Genomic DNA, 19,297 nt, shown 5'->3' on the forward strand with positions numbered 1-19,297 from the left:
TTCATATACCCCTTATACACATAGTCTGAAGCTATTTATATAATATTTTAATAATTTTGTGCATGAAACAAGGTTTGTGCATGAAATACAGTTTGTTATTTTTATTTCTTTAGGCAAAACAAGTTTAAAGTCATGCTGGTGCTCAAAAGAGTTCTGTATTTCGAAATACTCTGTATTTTGGAATTCGGGATACCACATTCCTTCTCAATTGCAGTGGCCATTCGTGTTGAGTCAAATCCATGTATAAAAAAATCTGTGTATAACAAGGTTGGACCTGTATTGCAAAACTGAAAATAGAAACAGGCCAGCACTGTATATTACTCAACAATGTGTGTTCTTTCACACACTTAGCATTGCATAAGGTGGTGATAAATATTAACAAAGAAAAATTGCAGGATATATGGTAAACTGTTTTAGAATTATATGCTGATTAGGAGATAGTTGGATGGGCTTATCTTTTATTTATATAAACTGTTTTGAATACTGTCATATTTTTAACAAATTAATAGATTACTTTTAAAATACACTTTATTTCTAATTGGGTAATTAACGATAGAGTATAAAAGTCAATATTACTTTTGATTATCTGATTTTCTATTACTGAATCTGCTGATCATGTGGTGGCGGGGTGGGGTAGGGTATTGGAATTATATGATAGCTATACTGTATATTAATACTCTGCAGTATACATTAATTTAGTTCTACATAATTGGGTGATACAAGTAAATGACATTTTGTTACTGTATTGCAATACCAGATACGCTGATAAAAAATTCAAATAAATAATGGAGTGATCAAAATTGATCTACTTAGTCTAGTTTCAAGTACATTACTCAGATCTTCCTCAGATCTTTAGAATACTGTTTAATTTCTAGGGTTCAATTTTTTTAAAAGATTCATTAATGGAGAATAAAGTGACTCTACTTTAAAGATTCTACTTAAGAGAGTCTTGCTATTAATATGCAATAATGACTACTGGAGTAGCCCTGCATGAAAAATAGTGGACTGGATCAAGAGGAAGATGTCACAAGCCAAACGGCATCTCTGTTGCCAACCTCTTCAGTTGGTAGATCTCCACACCACACCTAATGCCATTTTATTAATTTTATGCTTCTGAATAGGCTTTTCAGGCATGCTGGAACATGCTGAAGGGCTGGGAATGCTTGCAGTTCTCTGACTCCAAGCCAGTATGGAACTATACTGCGCATTTCGGTTGTGGGTTTCTCTGAAGAATTGCCTTTTATAAAAGAATCTACTGTAACTAGTAGCACACAATGGTTTGTTTTCTCTAACAAAGAATCAAATTCTGGAATAATGAGTAGTTCAGGGCACACAAAAGGCTCATTGATAATCTAGAGCAGTCTGCAACCTCTGCAAAAATATACTCACAAAATCCAAAAGCAGGCTAAATAATTGTGCTCCAGGTTTTAAATTTGATTTCTGGGCACTCTCAACTTTGACAGGACCTTTTCATTGTTGGGAAAGTTTCATAGGAAACCAGCATCTTCAAACATTGATAGCAATCCTGAACCAGGGCAAAGCAACCTTAACCCTTTCAAATTAGCTTTATTTCATTCTTGAGCAGCACCACATCATTGTGAGTCTCCCATCCTATTAAGTTCTGGTGAAGGGCCCTCAGCAAACATATTCCAATAACCTGTTACTGAATCTGAGTTAGTGACTGCAGAATAGTCAGAGGAGCAGGGAGGAAAATAGAAGAAAAATTGCCAAACACAGGAAAACATAAGTCATCATAGGTCTCAAAGAACCATGTTTGCCCCCAAGCATTGTGGTCTCCTTTTAACTTCACTTACCTTGTTTTCATCGCTCTCCATATCCTGGATCAGATTGTCCAGCTCCTACATCCCCCACAAGGGGAAAAGAAAAGCCAGTTTAAAAGATTGCTGTGATATTTGTCAAACATTTTGATAAGTCACAAACTAGAGTTAAGACAAACCACAATTTGCTGGGTTTGAATACATTGACAAAACTGCAATTTGTTTTAAATTAGAAACAGAAGCAGCAAATACCATTTCCTGCAAACAAAGGGGATGGAAGCATACAGACCTGAAATGCTAAACCACTAATGCAAGGCCACTAATGCAAGGCCACTAATGCTAAACCAGAGTTGGTTAGTTAACAATGGTTTAGTGTTCTACCTGGCCTGTGCCTCTCTCTCTCCATACTGGAAGTAAGACATACCTCAGAAGGGATCGCATCAAACTCATCCAAGCAGTTTAAGATGACGTTGTCTCCATCATTTTTAGCAGCAGCCCCAGATTCTTTGATGCATTTGAGGAGCTGTCTGATCTCACTGTAGTTCTGCTGCTTCACCAGCTGTCTGGCCACTTTATTGTATACAGCAGCTGCCTCCAGCTGGAAGTCCTATCAGGAAAGAACAGATAATCTTTCAAGATCCACAAATGCCTTCCTTCAACAGGAGCTGAACTTCACTGATCCAAGAACACCCAGGATATGTATTGGTACAGCTTAGAACATCAAAGCATTGGAGTGAGGAATCCTCCACTCTTTGCAGTCTTTTATAAGAGGTCCACAGTATGTTACAGAATCATCCATCCAAAGGTCAACACTTCATTTGCACTGTTCTCTATTCTATTCTTCCTCATCTGACTTCCCCTATAAGACCATGTATTAACTCATCTAGTTCTCATTAGACCAGTTAATAGTTACTATAATCAGGGGCAATTTATCACCAACTAGAACATTTTTATACTTATTACTTAACCAATTGATCAGTAACCACATTTTTCAATTTTTAACAGAAGTACTTATAAAAAATAAGCAGCAAATATTTTAAAAGAGGTATTCTCTCCTCCCTCCTACCATGGCTACTAGATCCTCACAGTTCTCCATATAAATCATAGTTAGAGAGGCAGCAAGGAAATGGAGAAGAGGATCGGGCCCGGGAGGGGGATGGGACTGGCACCGCAGGTCGAATCCTAACCCTTCTTATGGCCAGCCCGGAGTTACACCAGGCTGCTCAGTTTTGTGTTAGCAATTTTGTTGGTACAGATCCAAGCAGCTGCTCCGGGGTGGCTAGAGAATTACTTGGCGCAAGGGAAACAATATTGCAGAGCTTTGCTCTCAGCACCCCATATGCCCAGCCACCCGGTGTTGCAAATGACAAGGGATGAACAGTTTGCAACCACATCTTAGGTTCACTGTACCTGTAGAACCCTGAAGGCAACCCCGAAGCCCTCTTCAATGTTTTTGCCTTCCAGCATGACCTTGCAAGCCACCTCCATCTTCATCTGATTGTTTCCAAAGAGTGTAGGTACAGCCAAGCCAGCGGCAGGTGAAGCGCCCAGTTTCTCACACCGATATAGGAACTTTGTTACTTCCATTTGCAGCTCAACTGTATTGATATGTCTAGGTTCACAAAAAAAACCTCATTAACCAAACACAAAAAAGGCATTCTTACAGTGCTCCCCCTATGCAAAGCTATACAAGACAGACAGGTGAGCACCTTTAGTATGAAAAGTTAATCTTAGTTTCTCTTTCAAGAGCAAACCTTACCTATCACTTTGTGGACAAACATAAGGAATATCCTTGAAAGTATGTGTCCAAACATGAATGCATCATTGGATTTACCATGACTAGAGGTGTCTTCCTGGTAAAACAGGATCAAGAGAGACTATGAGGAACGCATGGCCAGCAACATTAAGGGGAATAATAAAAGCTTCTTCAAATATGTTAGAAGCAGGAAACCCAGAGAAGAGATTGGCCCTCTGGATGGTGAGGGAGGGAAAGGGGAGATAAAAGGAGACTTAGAGATGGCAGAGAAATTAAATGAGTTCTTTGCATCTGTCTTCAGGACAGATACCGCTGCCCGAACGGCCCCTCCTGACCAAGGAATTAAGTCAGATAGAGGTTAAAAGAGAAGATGTTTCAGACCTCATTGAGAAATTAAAGATCAATAAATCACCGGGCCCTGATGGCATCCACCCAAGTGTTATTAAGGAATTGAAGAATGAAGTTGCTGATCTCTTGACTAAAATATGCAACTTGTCCCTCAAAACGGCCACAGTGCCAGAGGATTGGAGGATAGCAAATGTCACGCCGATCTTTAAAAAGGGAAAGAGGGGGGACCCGGGAAACTATAGGCCGGTCAGCCTAACATCTATACTGGGTAAGATGGTGGAATGTCTCATCAAAGATAGGATCTCAAAACACATAGACAAACAGGCCTTGCTGAGGGAGAGTCAGCATGGCTTCTGTAAGGGTAAGTCTTGCCTCACGAACCTTATAGAATTATTTGAAAAGGTCAACAGGCATGTGGATGTGGGAGAACCTGTGGATATTATATATCTGGACTTTCAGAAGGCATTCGACAAGGTCCCTCACCAAAGGCTACTGAAAAAACTCCACAGTCAGGGAATTAGAGGACAGGTCCTCTCATGGATTGAGAACTGGGTGGAGGCCAGGAAGCAGAGAGTGGGTGTCAATGGGCAATTTTCACAATGGAGAGAGGTGAAAAGCGGTGTGCCCCAAGGATCTGTCCTGGGTCCGGTGCTTTTCAACCTCTTCATAAATGACCTGGAGACAGGGTTGAGCAGTGAGGTTGCAAAGTTTGCAGACGACACCAAACTTTTCCAAGTGGTGAAGACCAGAAGTGATTGTGAGGAACTCCAGAAGGATCTCTCCAGACTGGCAGAATGGGCAGCAAAATGGCAGATGCACTTCAATGACAGTAAGTGTAAAGTCATGCACATTGGGGCAAAAATATCAAAACTTCACATATACACAAATGTGTTCTGAGCTGTCTGTGACAGATCAGGAGAAAGATCTTGGAATCTTGGTGGAAAGGTCGATGAAAGTGTCGACCCAATGTGCGGTAGCAGTGAAGAAGGCCAATTCTATGCTTGGGATCATTAGAAAAGGTATTGAAAACAAAACGGCTAATATTATAATGCCGTTGTACAAATCAATGGTAAGGCCACACCTGGAGTATTGTGTCTAGTTCTGGTCGCCTCATCTCAAAAAAGACATAGTGGAAATGGAAAAGGTGCAAAAGAGAGCGACTAAGATGATTACTGGGCTGGGGCACCTTCCTTATGAGGAAAGGCTATGGCGTTTGGGCCTCTTCAGCCTAGAAAAGAGGCGCCTGAGGGGGGAAATCATTGAGACATACAAAATTATGCAGGAGATGGACAGAGTGGATAGAGAGAAGCTCTTTACCCTCTCACATAACACCAGAACCAGGGGACATCCACTGAAATTGAGTGTTGGGAGAGTGAGAACAGACGAAAGAAAATATTTCTTTACTCAGCGTGTGGTTGGTCTGTGGAACTCCTTGCCACAGGATGTGGTGATGGCGTCTGGCCTGGATGCCTTTAAAAGGGGATTGGACAAGTTTCTGGAGGAAAAATCCATTACGGGTTACAAGCCATGATGTGTATGTGCAACCCCTGATTTTAGAAATGGACTGTCAGAATGCCAGATGCAAGGGAGGGCACCAGAATGAGGTCTCTTGTTATCTGGTGTGCTCCCTGGGGCATTTGGTGGGCCGCTGTGAGATACAGGAAGCTGGACTAGATGGGCCCATGGCCTGATCCAGTGGGGCTGTTCTTATGTTCTTATAAGAAACATGACAAGTTAGCCCAGCATTCATTCTCTGGCAACGTAAGGTGTCCGAACATGGGACTGTCAAAAAGCAGTGAAATATGTAGGGTAGCTTCTTCTTGTAAGTGATCTAAAGTTGCATCACCTGCTGAAAACTCCACACCTGATGAGGCATGTTTGTACAATATGTAAGGCCAAAAAATTGTGGAACTCAATGACCATACTGAAGCCCTGCAAATGTGTGAAAATGGAGAGTACATAGCAAATGCCACTGAAGTGGTCACATTATACGTGGAACACACAGTAATGCCCATGGGCAACTTCAGATGAGGGGCTTCATAGACTAAAGAGACACAGGCCCAAATCCACCTATATAAAGTTGAGCTTGAGACCTTCCCCCTAATGCAACCAGATGAAAACAGACAAACAAGGCCTTGAACAGAGTGAAGCTTTCCGTATGGTAATTTGTTTCCCTATGCATATTTACCTTGTGCCACAGCTTTTCCTTCTCATGGACCGATTGTGGGCAGAAGGAGGGAAGGATGAGTTCTGAAAGAACTGGGTTAATCTTAGGTAGAAAGGGTGAGTCTGGTCTCAGAACTACCCAATCCTTTAAGAAAATGCAGGGGTCACTCCTAGATGAAAAAGATTTCAGTTCTAACACTCTACGGGCAGAGGTTAACTAAGACTAAAAATAAAACATCCCAGTTTTAGAGATACATAATGTAGTGGTTAGAATGGTGTCTTGGTGAGTGCCATCAGAACTTTGTTTATGGTCCAGGTGGACAACCTGCAGATCAGAGGTGGTTTTAAATTGAAGTCTCCTTGAAAGAAGTGCTTAAAACATGGATGATGGATAAAGAATGAGTACGTTTGGCCAAAAGCACCAAAGAGCTAGTTGCCTCTTTAATGTATTCTGTTGGAGTCAGCAAAGTGTCTGACAGTTGCTTGGGCTAGAACAGTTTTGACCTCTGCCTTGTAGTTAATGAGATATTTTCACTTGCCCCATTGGATATAAGCTTGTCACATAAGGTAGTATATCTTACGTATATGTAGCTGTGATCACTGTTGTCATGGCATCCTGCAGAAGTTCTACATACAAGATATTACCTCATGTGACAAGCTTATATCCACTGGGGCAAGATAAAACATCTCATTAACTACAAGGCAGAGATCAAAGCATTTGCAAGCAAAGAGGAGTCATGAGCATGATGAGTGCTCATGGATGAATTTGGATAAGTGAAACTGCAGATATGGGACCCATGGATACGAGGGAATGCCTGTATATACAACACTTTGTTCAGGCAACAATTTGATCAATAAAGTGAATAACTACACTATTCTTTTACCAGTACCTTGACACATCAGGGGCAGACATTTTCTTGCGAAAAGGGCATGTGACCTTTTTTCTTCCTGAACTCCGTGACACTTCCTGTAGGTAAACTTTGAGGTGGTCCTTGACCTTCAACAGCCATTTCTGCCTGTCTCCCAATTCAGTGTAAGACTTCGCCTTATGAGTGAAAAATCTAATACATGTCATGGCAGCACGAACTTGATCCTGGAAGACAGATTTTTTTAATCAGGCTAAAACGTTATAACTAAAACATCATTTGTGAAAAACAAAAACAATCATTGGAATTTAAGACTGGCTGGCTGATGGGGGATCTCCTCTTTTAGAAACTCTTCAGAATATATCTGACTGTACAAAAGGGTTACACAGATAAAATGAGGAGAGGAGTTGCCTACTATACTGTAGGCCATCTCTCTTAAGTTACAAATCCATATAAAAATCCCACACGCATGCACATGCAGTTTAAGTTTAAACCTTAAGGAGAGGTGCAAGGTTATCAAGTAGGAGGACCTCTGTTGCTTCCCTTCACCCTGGTATGAAAGAGGATTTTGATCTAGAGAAAAAAATGGCATAAAGCTTTCTCCCCCCCCCCCGGACAATTCAAGTTTCCTCTCATTTTTTGTCTTTATATTAAAACCAGCTATTCTGCCTTAGAAAAATAGGAAAGCTCTTTTTCTTTCTCCAGAAGTCTCCTCTCTCCCTCCAGGTCAAATAGCTAAAAAGATAAAAACTGGATCTCATCCAATTACTTAAAGCAAAAAGCATGGTTTCAAAGATGCAGATTTCTGATATGGCACAGTCCTCTTGAGATATTATTATTATTATTAACAGTATTTATATACCGCTTTTCAACTAAAAGTTCACAAAGTGGTTTACAGAGAAAAATCAAATAACTAAATGGCTCCCTGTCCCAAAAGGGCTCACAATCTAAAAAGATGCATCTCCTCAGTACTTGCCTCTAGGTCAAAAGTTGCTCTGCTCCTGGAAAACTCACATGCCTAAGAGAATGTTCCATATACAGTGAGATTTACATAAGTGCGCAGGCACATTTTCCAGTGTGCAAAATAAAACTGTACTGAACCAGAAGAACAGGACATCAAGAAAGACTGGGCAGGATCTGGAGAAACGCAACTGGGAGGAGACTTTCTTGCACCACATCTCCACTACAGCCCTCGGCTACCTTCATGCCACACCTCTTACCTTCATAAATTGCTGCAATTCATACAAAATATGGTAGTAATTCTTCTTTTGCAAGTGCTTGCAAGCTGCAATGAGATAAACACCCCAGCTATCCAGGCCTGGGTCAATGGTTTCTAGCAAGTTTTCCAACATGTGAAGTTTTCCACTTTTATAGCTTGGGATAAAGATCCCTTCGATAAACACTTCCTGTGGACTCTCCTGGAACAGTGAAGGAAAAAAAGTTGTTGGAGAACTGCATATTATGTAATTAAAATTTGCTAGGGAACTTCGTAATTGTCTAGTCTACACTAGATGATATAACATTAAATTGTTTTAACAAATAGAGTTCTGTCCAATTTCCATTCAAACTTAAAATAGTTTTTGCACATTAATACAGACAAAGAAGCTTCGAGAAACCTAAATCAACAAGATGCTGCCATGGAAGCTCCAGATAATGGTGTACACACACCATTATACATAAATGGTGAGGAGGTGGAGAGGGTTGCTAGTTTCAAGTTCCAAGGTATTTACATCACAGAGGACCTCTCATGGACTATTAACACCAGCATGTTGATAAAAAAGGCATAAAAGCGGTTATATTTTCTGAGGAAACTTGGGAGGTTAAATTTGTCACAGCAGCTGCTTGTGTCTTACTATTGTTGCACCATTGAGAGTGTCCTAACCTATGATATCTTGGTGTGGTACGGAAATTGCTCTGCAGGGGACAAAAAAGCTCTGGCAGAGAATTATTAAGATCGCGCAGCACATCATCAACTTTCATCTACCAGCTTTGGAGGACATCTATATATCTCACTGTCTGCAGAAGTCACATAGTATTTTGAGAGACCCCTTCCATCTGGCTCATAAGTTCTTTGAACTGTTGCCTTCGGATAGACGATACAGAACTATTAGAGCAGCACCACACGATTCCTGAACAGTTTTTGTCCCACAGCCATAATTACGTTGAATAAGGCGATATAGTTGTTACCATGCTCCTGGGCATTATGGTCTGTTATACTGTTTTTATATTATGATGCATGTTGTATAGAATGTGGGAGAGTGTGTAGAGTGTGATTGTTGGAATTGCTGTATATATTTATGCTTGTATCTCAAAGGTGCATAAATTTTGTTGTGCTGTAGCACAAAGACAATAAAGTTACTACTACTACTACTACATAACCCAGTATAAATCTTCTCCTGAAATTCAGTGAACACCAAACTTGTTATGAGAAACTGTACAGGTGAGGCATCTCCTGGCACTGTTCATGCCTTACCCTTGTAATCCCATTGCCAGCCTGCTTACAGAAACTTGAACCAGGTCTCTTTTTCATGTCTAAAAAGGACCATCTTCAAGACTGAATAGGACACAGCAGGCATTGTTTGTAGTTTGTTACAGAGAGATAATGGACAAAGTCCCCATAACACAAGATGGTTTCAATAACTGATACAGATCAAGATTCTCATAATACAGGTAGTTCTAACTTACATATTCTGCTCTGGACGTTTGTCTGGAACTTGCATGAAAGCACAAGGCTGGATGGACTGTGCCCATGCGAAAGTGTTGGTGTGGCTGTCCTTGAGTCAGGACATCTGTAAGTTGGGTCCTGTATTGGGGATACTTTCTGGTAGCATATCTGATGAGCCCCAACACTTACTGAAGTCTAAGTAAGGCTATTATTTATTTATAGTATTATCCCACTTTACTCCCACACCAAAGAAGAGTCAGGGCAGCTAGCAATGTAAAAACATAAAACCAATACAATATATATTAAAAACAATTAAAACATTACAACACACGCCCAGGATCACAGCTATTAAAATATATATCATTAAAACATGCCAGCCCTGCCAAAAGGTCTCCAGAGAGGGAGCAGTTCTTAATTCCAGGGCAAGGGAATTCCATAACAAGGCATAACCACTGAGAAGACTCTACTAGCCACAAGCCCCCTCACTTCTACTGGTAGGGGAACAGTTACAAGGCCCCCCTCGGATGACCTGAGAGGACAGGTAGGATTATATGGATGAAGGTGGTCCTTCAAATACCCTGGTCCCAAACTGTATAGGGCTTTAAAAGTCAAAATTAGCACTTTGAATTTAGCCTGAAAACCAACTGGCAGCACCCAACTGAGTCAAATCGACAAGCCCAGCAACCACATGGGCAGCCTTGTTCGGCCCCAGCTGCAGTTTCTGAACTGTCTTCAGAGGCAGCCCCACATAGAGTGTGTTACAGTAATCAAATTTATGTGTCACCAGGGCATGTGTCACCATGGCCAGTAAGACTAAGTCTCACTGAAGCGAGGTTATGAAATCTCTCTTTTGAATACAGCTGATTAGCTGCTGATGCACAAGAGAAATGGTCTAAGGGACAGATAATTTTTTGCCTCCATCCATCCAGTTATTTATACTATAGCACACAAATGAAAACAATACAATAGGGCTACAGATCCATATGCCACCATGGCGGAATCAGCTCTATAGAATAAATTAATTTCCCATAAACACAATTGCTATACTGCACAAGATTTTACATAATTTGAACAAATTTTCAACGCTGCAAGAGCAAAACTAGCCACTTTCAAAGTAATCCCCATATCAGCACCTACTAAAAGACAAAAAACCTGGGCCACAGGAGATCTATCCTGCAGCAAGGGGGTTAAAGGTGACAAGAATTTAGATCTTGGTGCTTCATAAAGAGGACAAGTAAATAAATAATGAAAGATGTCTTCAACTACATCTGCTCCACATATACAAAGTCTTAGATCATATGGGATGTTCTCATATCTCCCTACTAAGACAGCAGATTGCATACATTGAAATCGCAATGCAGTAAAAGCCTTACGTAAAGGGAACGAAGTTAAATTAGTAAAATAATTTTCTACGTCAAAGGTTGATTTGTATAAGAAAGGAGAAGGGGAAAAGGGTAAGTTAAGAATATTACATAAGTCCTTTGTCTTAAAATACAGCTGAATTTTATTTTTGATTAAAATCTTGATCTTATTAGAAGAAAAGGTAGGTAAAAGATTCACATCTATTTCATAAAATTCTAAAATGGGTTTTATCAAGGATAACCATGATTTACAAGATGGAGTTGTTCTTTGAAACAAATTTTAGGTAAAGAAGAATCAGCCATAGAGACAAGTTTATAACAATATAAAGCCAAAGCAGTATGGCAAGAGGCCTCAATCTGAATTAGGCCTGTCTCAGATCTAAGAAGGGAAGAAGGTGTCAAGCGAGGGACTCCAAGAAGAGAGCGAATAAAAGAATTTTGAAGTGTCTCTAAACTGGACAAATTCGCATAACCCCATATTTCGGCACCATAAATTAATTGGGGTATTATTTTCCTAGCAAATACCTCCACCGCGGGGATCACCAAATTACCCCCTTTTGATCTAACAAAGCGCATAAGTAGTTGTGATGAATGCATAGCTTTCAGTTTAGAGGCATTCAAATGCGAAGTCCATGACTGTTGAGCATTGAAAGAAACCCCAAGATTCTTAAAAACTCTAGATTGCTCAATTTGAGTATGGTCAAGTCTCCAAATATGCTTCTTTTTAGTTGAACCAAAGAACTACTTTGGTTTTACTATAGTTTATGGTTAACTTTTCATATGTGCAGAAAGCACTCAATTTAGAGAGTATTCTGCGCATGCCAATAGAAGTAAAGGAAAATAAGGCAATATCATCAGCATAAAGGAGGATAGATAATTTGGAGTCCCCTATAGATGGTGGAAAAAAAGCAGGATCTTGAAATTCACCAATGATGTTATTAATATAAAAATTAAATAAAAAAAGGTGCTAATAAACAACCTTGTCTAACTCCCTTCACTGTCGAGATCTTCTCTGAAAGAAGACCATTAGCTCCAAATTTGACTCTCATAGTAGAGTTAAAATGCATTTTCTGAATTAGAGCTAAAAGCCTCCTATCAATATTAGTAGCATATAATTTCTTCCATAACAAAGACCTATCTATGGAGTCAAATGCCGAACTGAGGTCGACAAAAACAACATATAATCTTTTACTCCCTATCTGTGTGTATTTATGAATCAGATGCTGGAGGATGAAACAATGATCAATTGTGGATTTTCCCTATCTAAAGCCAGCCTGCTACTCAGCAATCTCATTTTCAGATGCCCAACTCTCCAATTTGCAGAGCAAATATTTAGTATATAATTTTGAAGCCACACTGAGTAAACTAATTGGCCTATAATTTTTAGGGTCCGCTCTAGATCCCTTCTTATAAATGGGGACAACAACACTGTCACCCCAGCCCAGGGGTATATCACCAGTACAATTTATAAAGGTGAAAAATTTAGAAAAGATTACGCTCCACCAGTCGACATTTTGTTTGAATAACTCTCCTGGGAGCATATCTAAACCCGGGGCTTTGTTATTAGGTAGTGATAAAATAAGTTCTTTTATTTCCTCCGGATTAATAGGGTCCCAACACGGGACATGATGGGGAGGAAAAAGAACCTGATCACTATAGGGGGTAACAATATTCCCAGTTGGGCTGTTACCAAAAATGGAAGAAAAATGATCATGCCACTGAGTTGCAGTTATCTGATTGTCCAAAGAACCATATTGTGGGTTCATTCCTTTAGAAACCAAAAACCAGAATTTGGCAAAGTCTCTATCCAGGGCTGCCAAGCCCAAATCTTGCCACAATTTCTTTATATAGGCTTCCCTTTTTATTTTCAATAAATTTTTGTAAGTTCTCCTAAGTAAAACATACTGATGATGATTATCGGGTGAGTCCACATTTCTCAACTTTCTGAGAGCTTTAGCTAAACATCGTTTCTGATAAACACACTGTTGATCAAACCAGCCCCTATGAAAACAGGGAGCTTGTAACAAAGGTTTGGAGGTGACTAATATAGGTCTAATTTCATCAACTATCCTTTGATAGGTGCCCAAGGGGTTATCAGAAACCGACATATAATCTCTCAGTGCCATTAATTTTTCGGACTCTAAAAGTAAACTAAGTTTTTTCTGAATAGACCCGGACCAACGAATCCTTCTCTCTCCCTGTGGACATAAACTTCCATTAAATTCTGGAAAATCAGTTAATTTGGAGGTTATGCCTACTGATGGGAAGAGAGTCATCTGAATTGGCATATGGTCACTGTCCGGTCTGCAAAGAACCCTAAAGGAATGCAGGAAAGAAAAGATGGAAAGAGAAATCAATATATAATCTATAACACTGCTACCTCTAGGGCCAAAAAAAGTATAGTCTCCAGAGTCCGAGTCAGATGAAGTACCATTACATATGCACAGTTGGAATTTGTAGAAAAGACTAAACAAAGCCCGGCCCCGTTTGTTTATTCTAAAATCTAGGGAAGATCTAACAGGGAGATGATTCATATCTTCAGGAGTAAGACCAAGCTTGTCGCCAATATCAGTATTGTTTTGGCCCATGTGTGTTGGCAACCTTCAGTCTCGGAAGACTATGGTATCGCGCTCTGAAAGGTGGTTCTGGAACAGCATCTAGTGTGGCTGAAAAGGCCGATTCGGGAGTAACAATCCCTTCCACACTGGGAGCAAGTGCAGTCTGTCCCTGGTCTGTCTCCCTGGCTATGGGCCTTCCTTCTTTGCCTCTTTGCCTCAGACTGCTGGCCAAGTATCTCTTCAAACTGGGAAAGGCCATGTTGCACAGCCTGCCTCCAAGCAGGCCGCTCAGAGGCCAGGGTTTCCCACTTGTTGAGGTCCACTCCTAAGGCCTTCAGATCCCTCTTGCAGATGTCCTTGTATCACAGCTGTGGTCTACCTGTAGGGTGCTTTCCTTGCACGAGTTCTCCATAGAGGAGATCCTTTGGGATCCGGCCATCATCCATTCTCACGACATGACCAAGCCAACGCAGGCGTCTGTTTCAGTAGTGCATACATGCTAGGGATTCCAGCACGTTCCAGGACTGTGTTGTTTGGAACTTTGTTCTGCCAGGTGAAGCCGAGAATGCGTCAGAGGCAGCGCATGTGGAAAGCGTTCAGTTTCCTCTCCTGTTGTGAGCGAAGAGTCCATGACTCGCTGCAGTACAGAAGTGTACTCAGGACGCAAGCTCTGTAGACCTGGATCTTGGTATGTTTCGTCAGCTTCTTGTTAGACCAGACTCTCTTTGTGAGTCTGGAAAACGTGGTAGCTGCTTTACCGATGCGCTTGTTTAGCTCGGTATCGAGAGAAAGAGTGTCGGAGATCGTTGAGCCAAGGTACACAAAGTCATGGACAACCTCCAGTTCATGTGCAGAGATTGTAATGCAGGGAGGTGAGTCCACATCCTGAACCATGACCTGTGTTTTCTTCAGGCTGATTGTCAGTCCAAAATCTTGGCAGGCCTTGCTAAAACGATCCATGAGCTGCTGGAGATCTTTGGCAGAGTGGGTAGTGACAGCTGCATCGTCGGCAAAGAGGAAGTCACGCAGACATTTCAGCTGGACTTTGGACTTTGCTCTCAGTCTGGAGAGGTTGAAGAGCTTTCCGTCTGATCTGGTCCGGAGATAGATGCCTTCTGTTGCTTTTGGCCCATACGGGTGTTCATATCGCCAGCTAATAAACAGGGTGTATCAGGGAAATTGTCAGCCAAATCCGTAAGGACCTGGTCTAATTCAGGTAGAAAAGAATTGTCAAATGATCGGGCAGAGGAAGGGGGACAATACACATTCAAAAGAATTATTTTGAACATCGGCGGCCATGTAATATGTAAGGCCTGAATATTAGGGTTTAAGGAGATGTTTAAATCCACAACTGTAGGATTCTTATCAACTGAGATAAGTATGGCTATACCTCCCCGTAAACGGCCACCCAATAAAGATTTCATAGCAGGCTTAGCAAATGTAAGATAACCCTGAAGAAAAGGAGGCATAGAGGGGGACAACCAAGTTTCTTGAATAAGAATCACATCAAATTGAGAACAAAAATCTCTAAAGTCTTTATCTACCACCTTAGTTTGCCATCCAGCAACGTTCCAAGATATAAAAGTAAACTTATTAGAGGTATTTTGCATAGAGGAAAGTAGTCATGAACTATTACATTTAACTAAGGGAGTAATTAACTGAGTAATAGGAGCAATCCCTGGTTGATCCAATGCACAAGATCTCCCATCTTGTTTATGGTTATTTAGAGTTGTATTTACAAAAGTTTCAGACTGCAAATGGCTCAAAAAGGCCTGAGTAACTGATCCCGAAATACCACAATGAATATCTGAGATATTATTTTGAGTAGGGTTCGTATATAGATCTGGAGGGGAAAGAGACTGGACAGAAGATCGCTGATTATGCATATTAACTCCAGGGGACCTAGATAGGCCAAGAAAATTTGCAGGAGAAGGAGAATAATCAACACTATTGGGAAGATCTGTATTGAGCATAGTAAGAAGTGATTGAAACCTATTGATAATATATTTTTGACCATCTTTAGGGAGAAGAAAAAAACCTGTTATCAACGTAGCCTCCTCTTCAGAAATCGGGTCTAAATCTGGGGCTTTCACTGAACCAGAATCCCCTTGAGGTACGGGAAAGTTAGTAGAAGTTAAAATCTTCTCATAGGAGGTAGAACTGTTTTTATGTGAAATAACAGAAATCTTCTCAGTATTCAGATCCTTAGAACCTTTCCCACCCATCTCCTTTGGATCTAGATTAATTAAATCATTCGTCACAGCGGGATGAACATGTTGTGAATAAACACAAATTGGCTTACAAGTTACAACGGAATTACAATGAACACCAAATAGCGGTAAAGCAGAAGAAGTACGGAAATGTCTTTTAACCACAATATTTGCCTTGGCAAGTCTTTTTCTAAATTCAAGAAACAATTGAGCAAGAGATACATTTACAAAAGCAACTCTTACACCTGAGACCAGGGTGGGGAATAAAAAATATTCCACCTCCCTGATCTCATCCATAGAGATAAAATTAATACCAAGGGAGAAAAGCGTTTGTATAAAGAAGGATTTACCCTCCATAGGAGACATTTTTTTTGTTGGTTTGGGAAAATTTAGAAAAAACAATTGGTCCCCAAGAAAAGTTAGGGCAGAAATGGCCGAAGAGCTTGACTTGACAGCAGGTGTAGATATCGGAATAGATAAAAAGTCCCAAATTTCAACCTCAGCTGTCTCACCTGGCTTCAATGGAGGAGGAATAAAAGGAATAGAACCAGCGTTAGTACAATGACAAGGGGATTGAGTTGACATATCCAGGCAATCTTCAGAAATCACACTATTAGGTATAAACTGTTCGCTCCCCCCCCCCCCCGCTTTGAAAAGGGTCTATCAGAATCCATAGGTGATTTGGGAGACTCCACAATTCGGGAAAGGTTTTTAGATCTTGATTTAGAATGACAGGGCAATTTCACCCTAACTCTCCTCCCAGCAAGAAGATGGGATTTAGATTTCACAGATTTCAACTTTGTCCTTTTAGATCTTATAGGAGCATTTTCAATTAGTTTGCAAACATTTAAGTCCGAGTCCAGAGTCATTGAGGGATTCCCCTGAGACTCTGAATGCTTCAAAGTGGAACCAGCAGTAGAAGAATTTGCAGAAGCTGGAGGTTGACTCATGAGTAGATTACCTCCCCAGTCTGACTTTAAAGAAAGAGGATCCATTAAATTGTTGGAGAGCAGGGGAATTTGATTGAAAGCCAAGTCTATTACATGGCGTATTAAAGCTTCAATATCAGATTTTAATGATGCTATGTTCCACAGAAGAAGCTGTAAGGTGTTAGCTATCAGCATAGTTTGAGTACCCAAAATATCTAAAGAAAAAATCCAACACAGGGGTTGATGCTGCTTGAGAATTGATTGTAGATGGATCATCAGATTGCACATATTTGTCCACATATCTGTCCACAAAATCCATTTGAACAGGGCTCTTAGTAGCTGCCAAAGGCTCATTCAGCAAATGTGTTTGTGATAAAATCTTGGGTGGAGAACAGCAAAAACTTGACGAAGGATAAGGTGTTACATCAGAACCTAAAGGAGGACAATTACTTAAGCTGGACGAAGAAGAAGGAGAAGTACGTGGGAAAAAGTTTGTTATTTAGCTTGAGTTGAAGTTCGATTATATTTCCTCTCATGATTCCGAGGGGATTGAATTTGCAAGCCCAGTTTTTTATAATTGTTTCTTGTCAGTACCATCTTAGCTTCTTTCCTTCTTTATAAGGGAACTCCAGGTACTCTTTTATTCCTCCTTTCTTCAATATACTTCAATTACCGTAATAATTAAATCATTGAGTTAAAATATAACTCAAAACAAAATGACTTCTTATCAAATAAAAAACAAACTCACTCAAAAAAAAAGAGAAAACATCCAAGTCATTAAAATCAGCTGCATGTCTGTAGTACGTGTAAATATGGCGGCTGCAGCGTTCGAAGGAGCCAAAACAAATCCCTTGCCAACAAAAATACAAAAGTACAAAGTACAAAATAATGCTGATAGAGTCTAAATGCCGTATCAGCAAATTATAAAGAAAAAAATAAAACAAAACAAAAAGCCAAAGGCATTTTAAGATCAAAGGCAAGGGAGCTCGGTCTCCATGCTACTCACGGCTTGGACGCTCACCGGACGCAAAAGGAGGGGAGCAGCTGTGTATACCTTCTGAGCTCTTTGGAGTAAGGGCAGTATAAAAAAGTGAAATGTAACTAATTTTGGCATGAAGAGGTGGGCGACAAAATCTGATCCTAGGTAGCAGATAGATGTCTTAGCTATGCCACTGACTGAGGGAGGTGGCAGATCAAGTGGGTGGGGAACTTCTGTGGGGAGAAGGCAGGCTTCACTCCAATTTGTACTTTTTAAAAAGCCTGGGCATGATGTCACTTCTGGTTGTGACATCACTTCTGGGGCATCATTTTGAGCTTTGCACGGGGCTACATGTTCATTAGCTACGCCACTGATCTGATGCAGATGAAAGCTTTACCTATGAAAGTATCCATGGGTTTCCCTCCACTCCACCATGCTAGTACTCGGGAAAGAGATATGAAAGAAACAAGTTCACAGCCAATAGAATACACAGAAACATGGAGCGTGTGTGGCATTCTGAAGGCACAGGCACCATTTTAGACTGTCTCTTCTAAGGGCCAATGTGCATGCAATCATGTCATCTCATCCTGCATGTGCTGTTTTTTGAAATATAAATAAGTAGTCTCTGGGGGCTCTGACTGGACTGAGGGTTACAAACCTTCCACACCACATTCCTGATCGAGATTAGCCCCAAACCCCACCACTGCTATTTATGTTCACAAACATATATGCAGGGCCAAATAAAGCAACTAACATTTAGACCCCTTAGCTGGGACTAAATATGGTGCTTAAAAGTACAGGTCCTTAAAAGCTACTTCTCAGATTCTTACCTACGTTCATGCCAGAAAACATCAGATGAAAGAGGCTGCATGACTTACCTTATTTAACAAATGCAGCAGTGCTTCTCTCATGCAGTCATGCCTCATGTAAAAACCAATGATAGCTAGATTGGTGCCGTAATTGTGTAAATAAAAGAGGCACTCTTGATAGTAGCTGTTGTGTTGAATCTTCCCATCAGGTATCATCTCCAGTGATAAGCTTCGTGTCCTCAGCACTGCTTCCAGTTCCCTCAGAGTGGCAAAATAGTCATCATCTGGCTGTTAAGGACGAGAATCAAAAGCCATTGTCTTGTAGAAACAAAGGTCATGCCTCACTGTGTGGTTTCAACCAAATAGGCACTGTTTACTATGTAGTTCCCTCTCTCTAAATCGCAGAAGCATCTTCAAGGAACAGAGGATCTCTAAGACTTCTCCTACAGCAGAAGCAGTCATTCATAGCAAGAGCAACTCTGGTGATGCCTTTGAAATGTTTAAGGCTCCATGTTATGCACAGGCATCTAAATATATGACAACCACAACAAAGCCTTATAGTACACCAAAGGTGAACTAATCCGTTTCAGCATAAAGCCTCTCTGGGCTACAGTCTATTTCAGTGGTTCCTAAACTAACCTGGGTCATGAAGCCACCACAGCCTCTTCTTTCTGGATCAGCCAGGTGCCACCATCTTGGATCTTGCAAAATCTCATAAAATTCAAGATGGTGGCACCCAAATATAGCAAGATTTCCTGAGATCCAACATGGTGGCACTCAAATCTCATGAGATTTGGGCACTGCCACCTTGAATCTCACAAGTTTCAAGATGGTGGACCCAGGGAAACATATGGGAGGGGCCATCAGGGAAG

General features: G+C 40.7%; 1 protein-coding gene across 1 annotated transcript in view; it reads right to left on the reverse strand.

The window, feature by feature from the left end:
* The window catches only part of ZFYVE26 (zinc finger FYVE-type containing 26), a 69,954-nt gene that overhangs the window by 2,604 nt on the left and 48,053 nt on the right, over nt 1-19,297 (reverse strand). Inside the window, exons 35-40 of the mRNA XM_066632809.1 lie at nt 18,495-18,713; nt 8,135-8,332; nt 6,939-7,141; nt 3,189-3,390; nt 2,203-2,385; nt 1,815-1,859 (exon numbers count right to left, since the gene is read on the reverse strand). Coding sequence (XP_066488906.1) covers nt 1,815-1,859; nt 2,203-2,385; nt 3,189-3,390; nt 6,939-7,141; nt 8,135-8,332; nt 18,495-18,713 — 1,050 coding nt within the window. The remainder of the gene's footprint in view (nt 1-1,814; nt 1,860-2,202; nt 2,386-3,188; nt 3,391-6,938; nt 7,142-8,134; nt 8,333-18,494; nt 18,714-19,297) is intronic.

This window comes from Tiliqua scincoides, chromosome 1, assembly GCF_035046505.1.
Source record: "Tiliqua scincoides isolate rTilSci1 chromosome 1, rTilSci1.hap2, whole genome shotgun sequence".
NCBI classification, from domain to species: Eukaryota; Metazoa; Chordata; class Lepidosauria; order Squamata; family Scincidae; genus Tiliqua; species Tiliqua scincoides.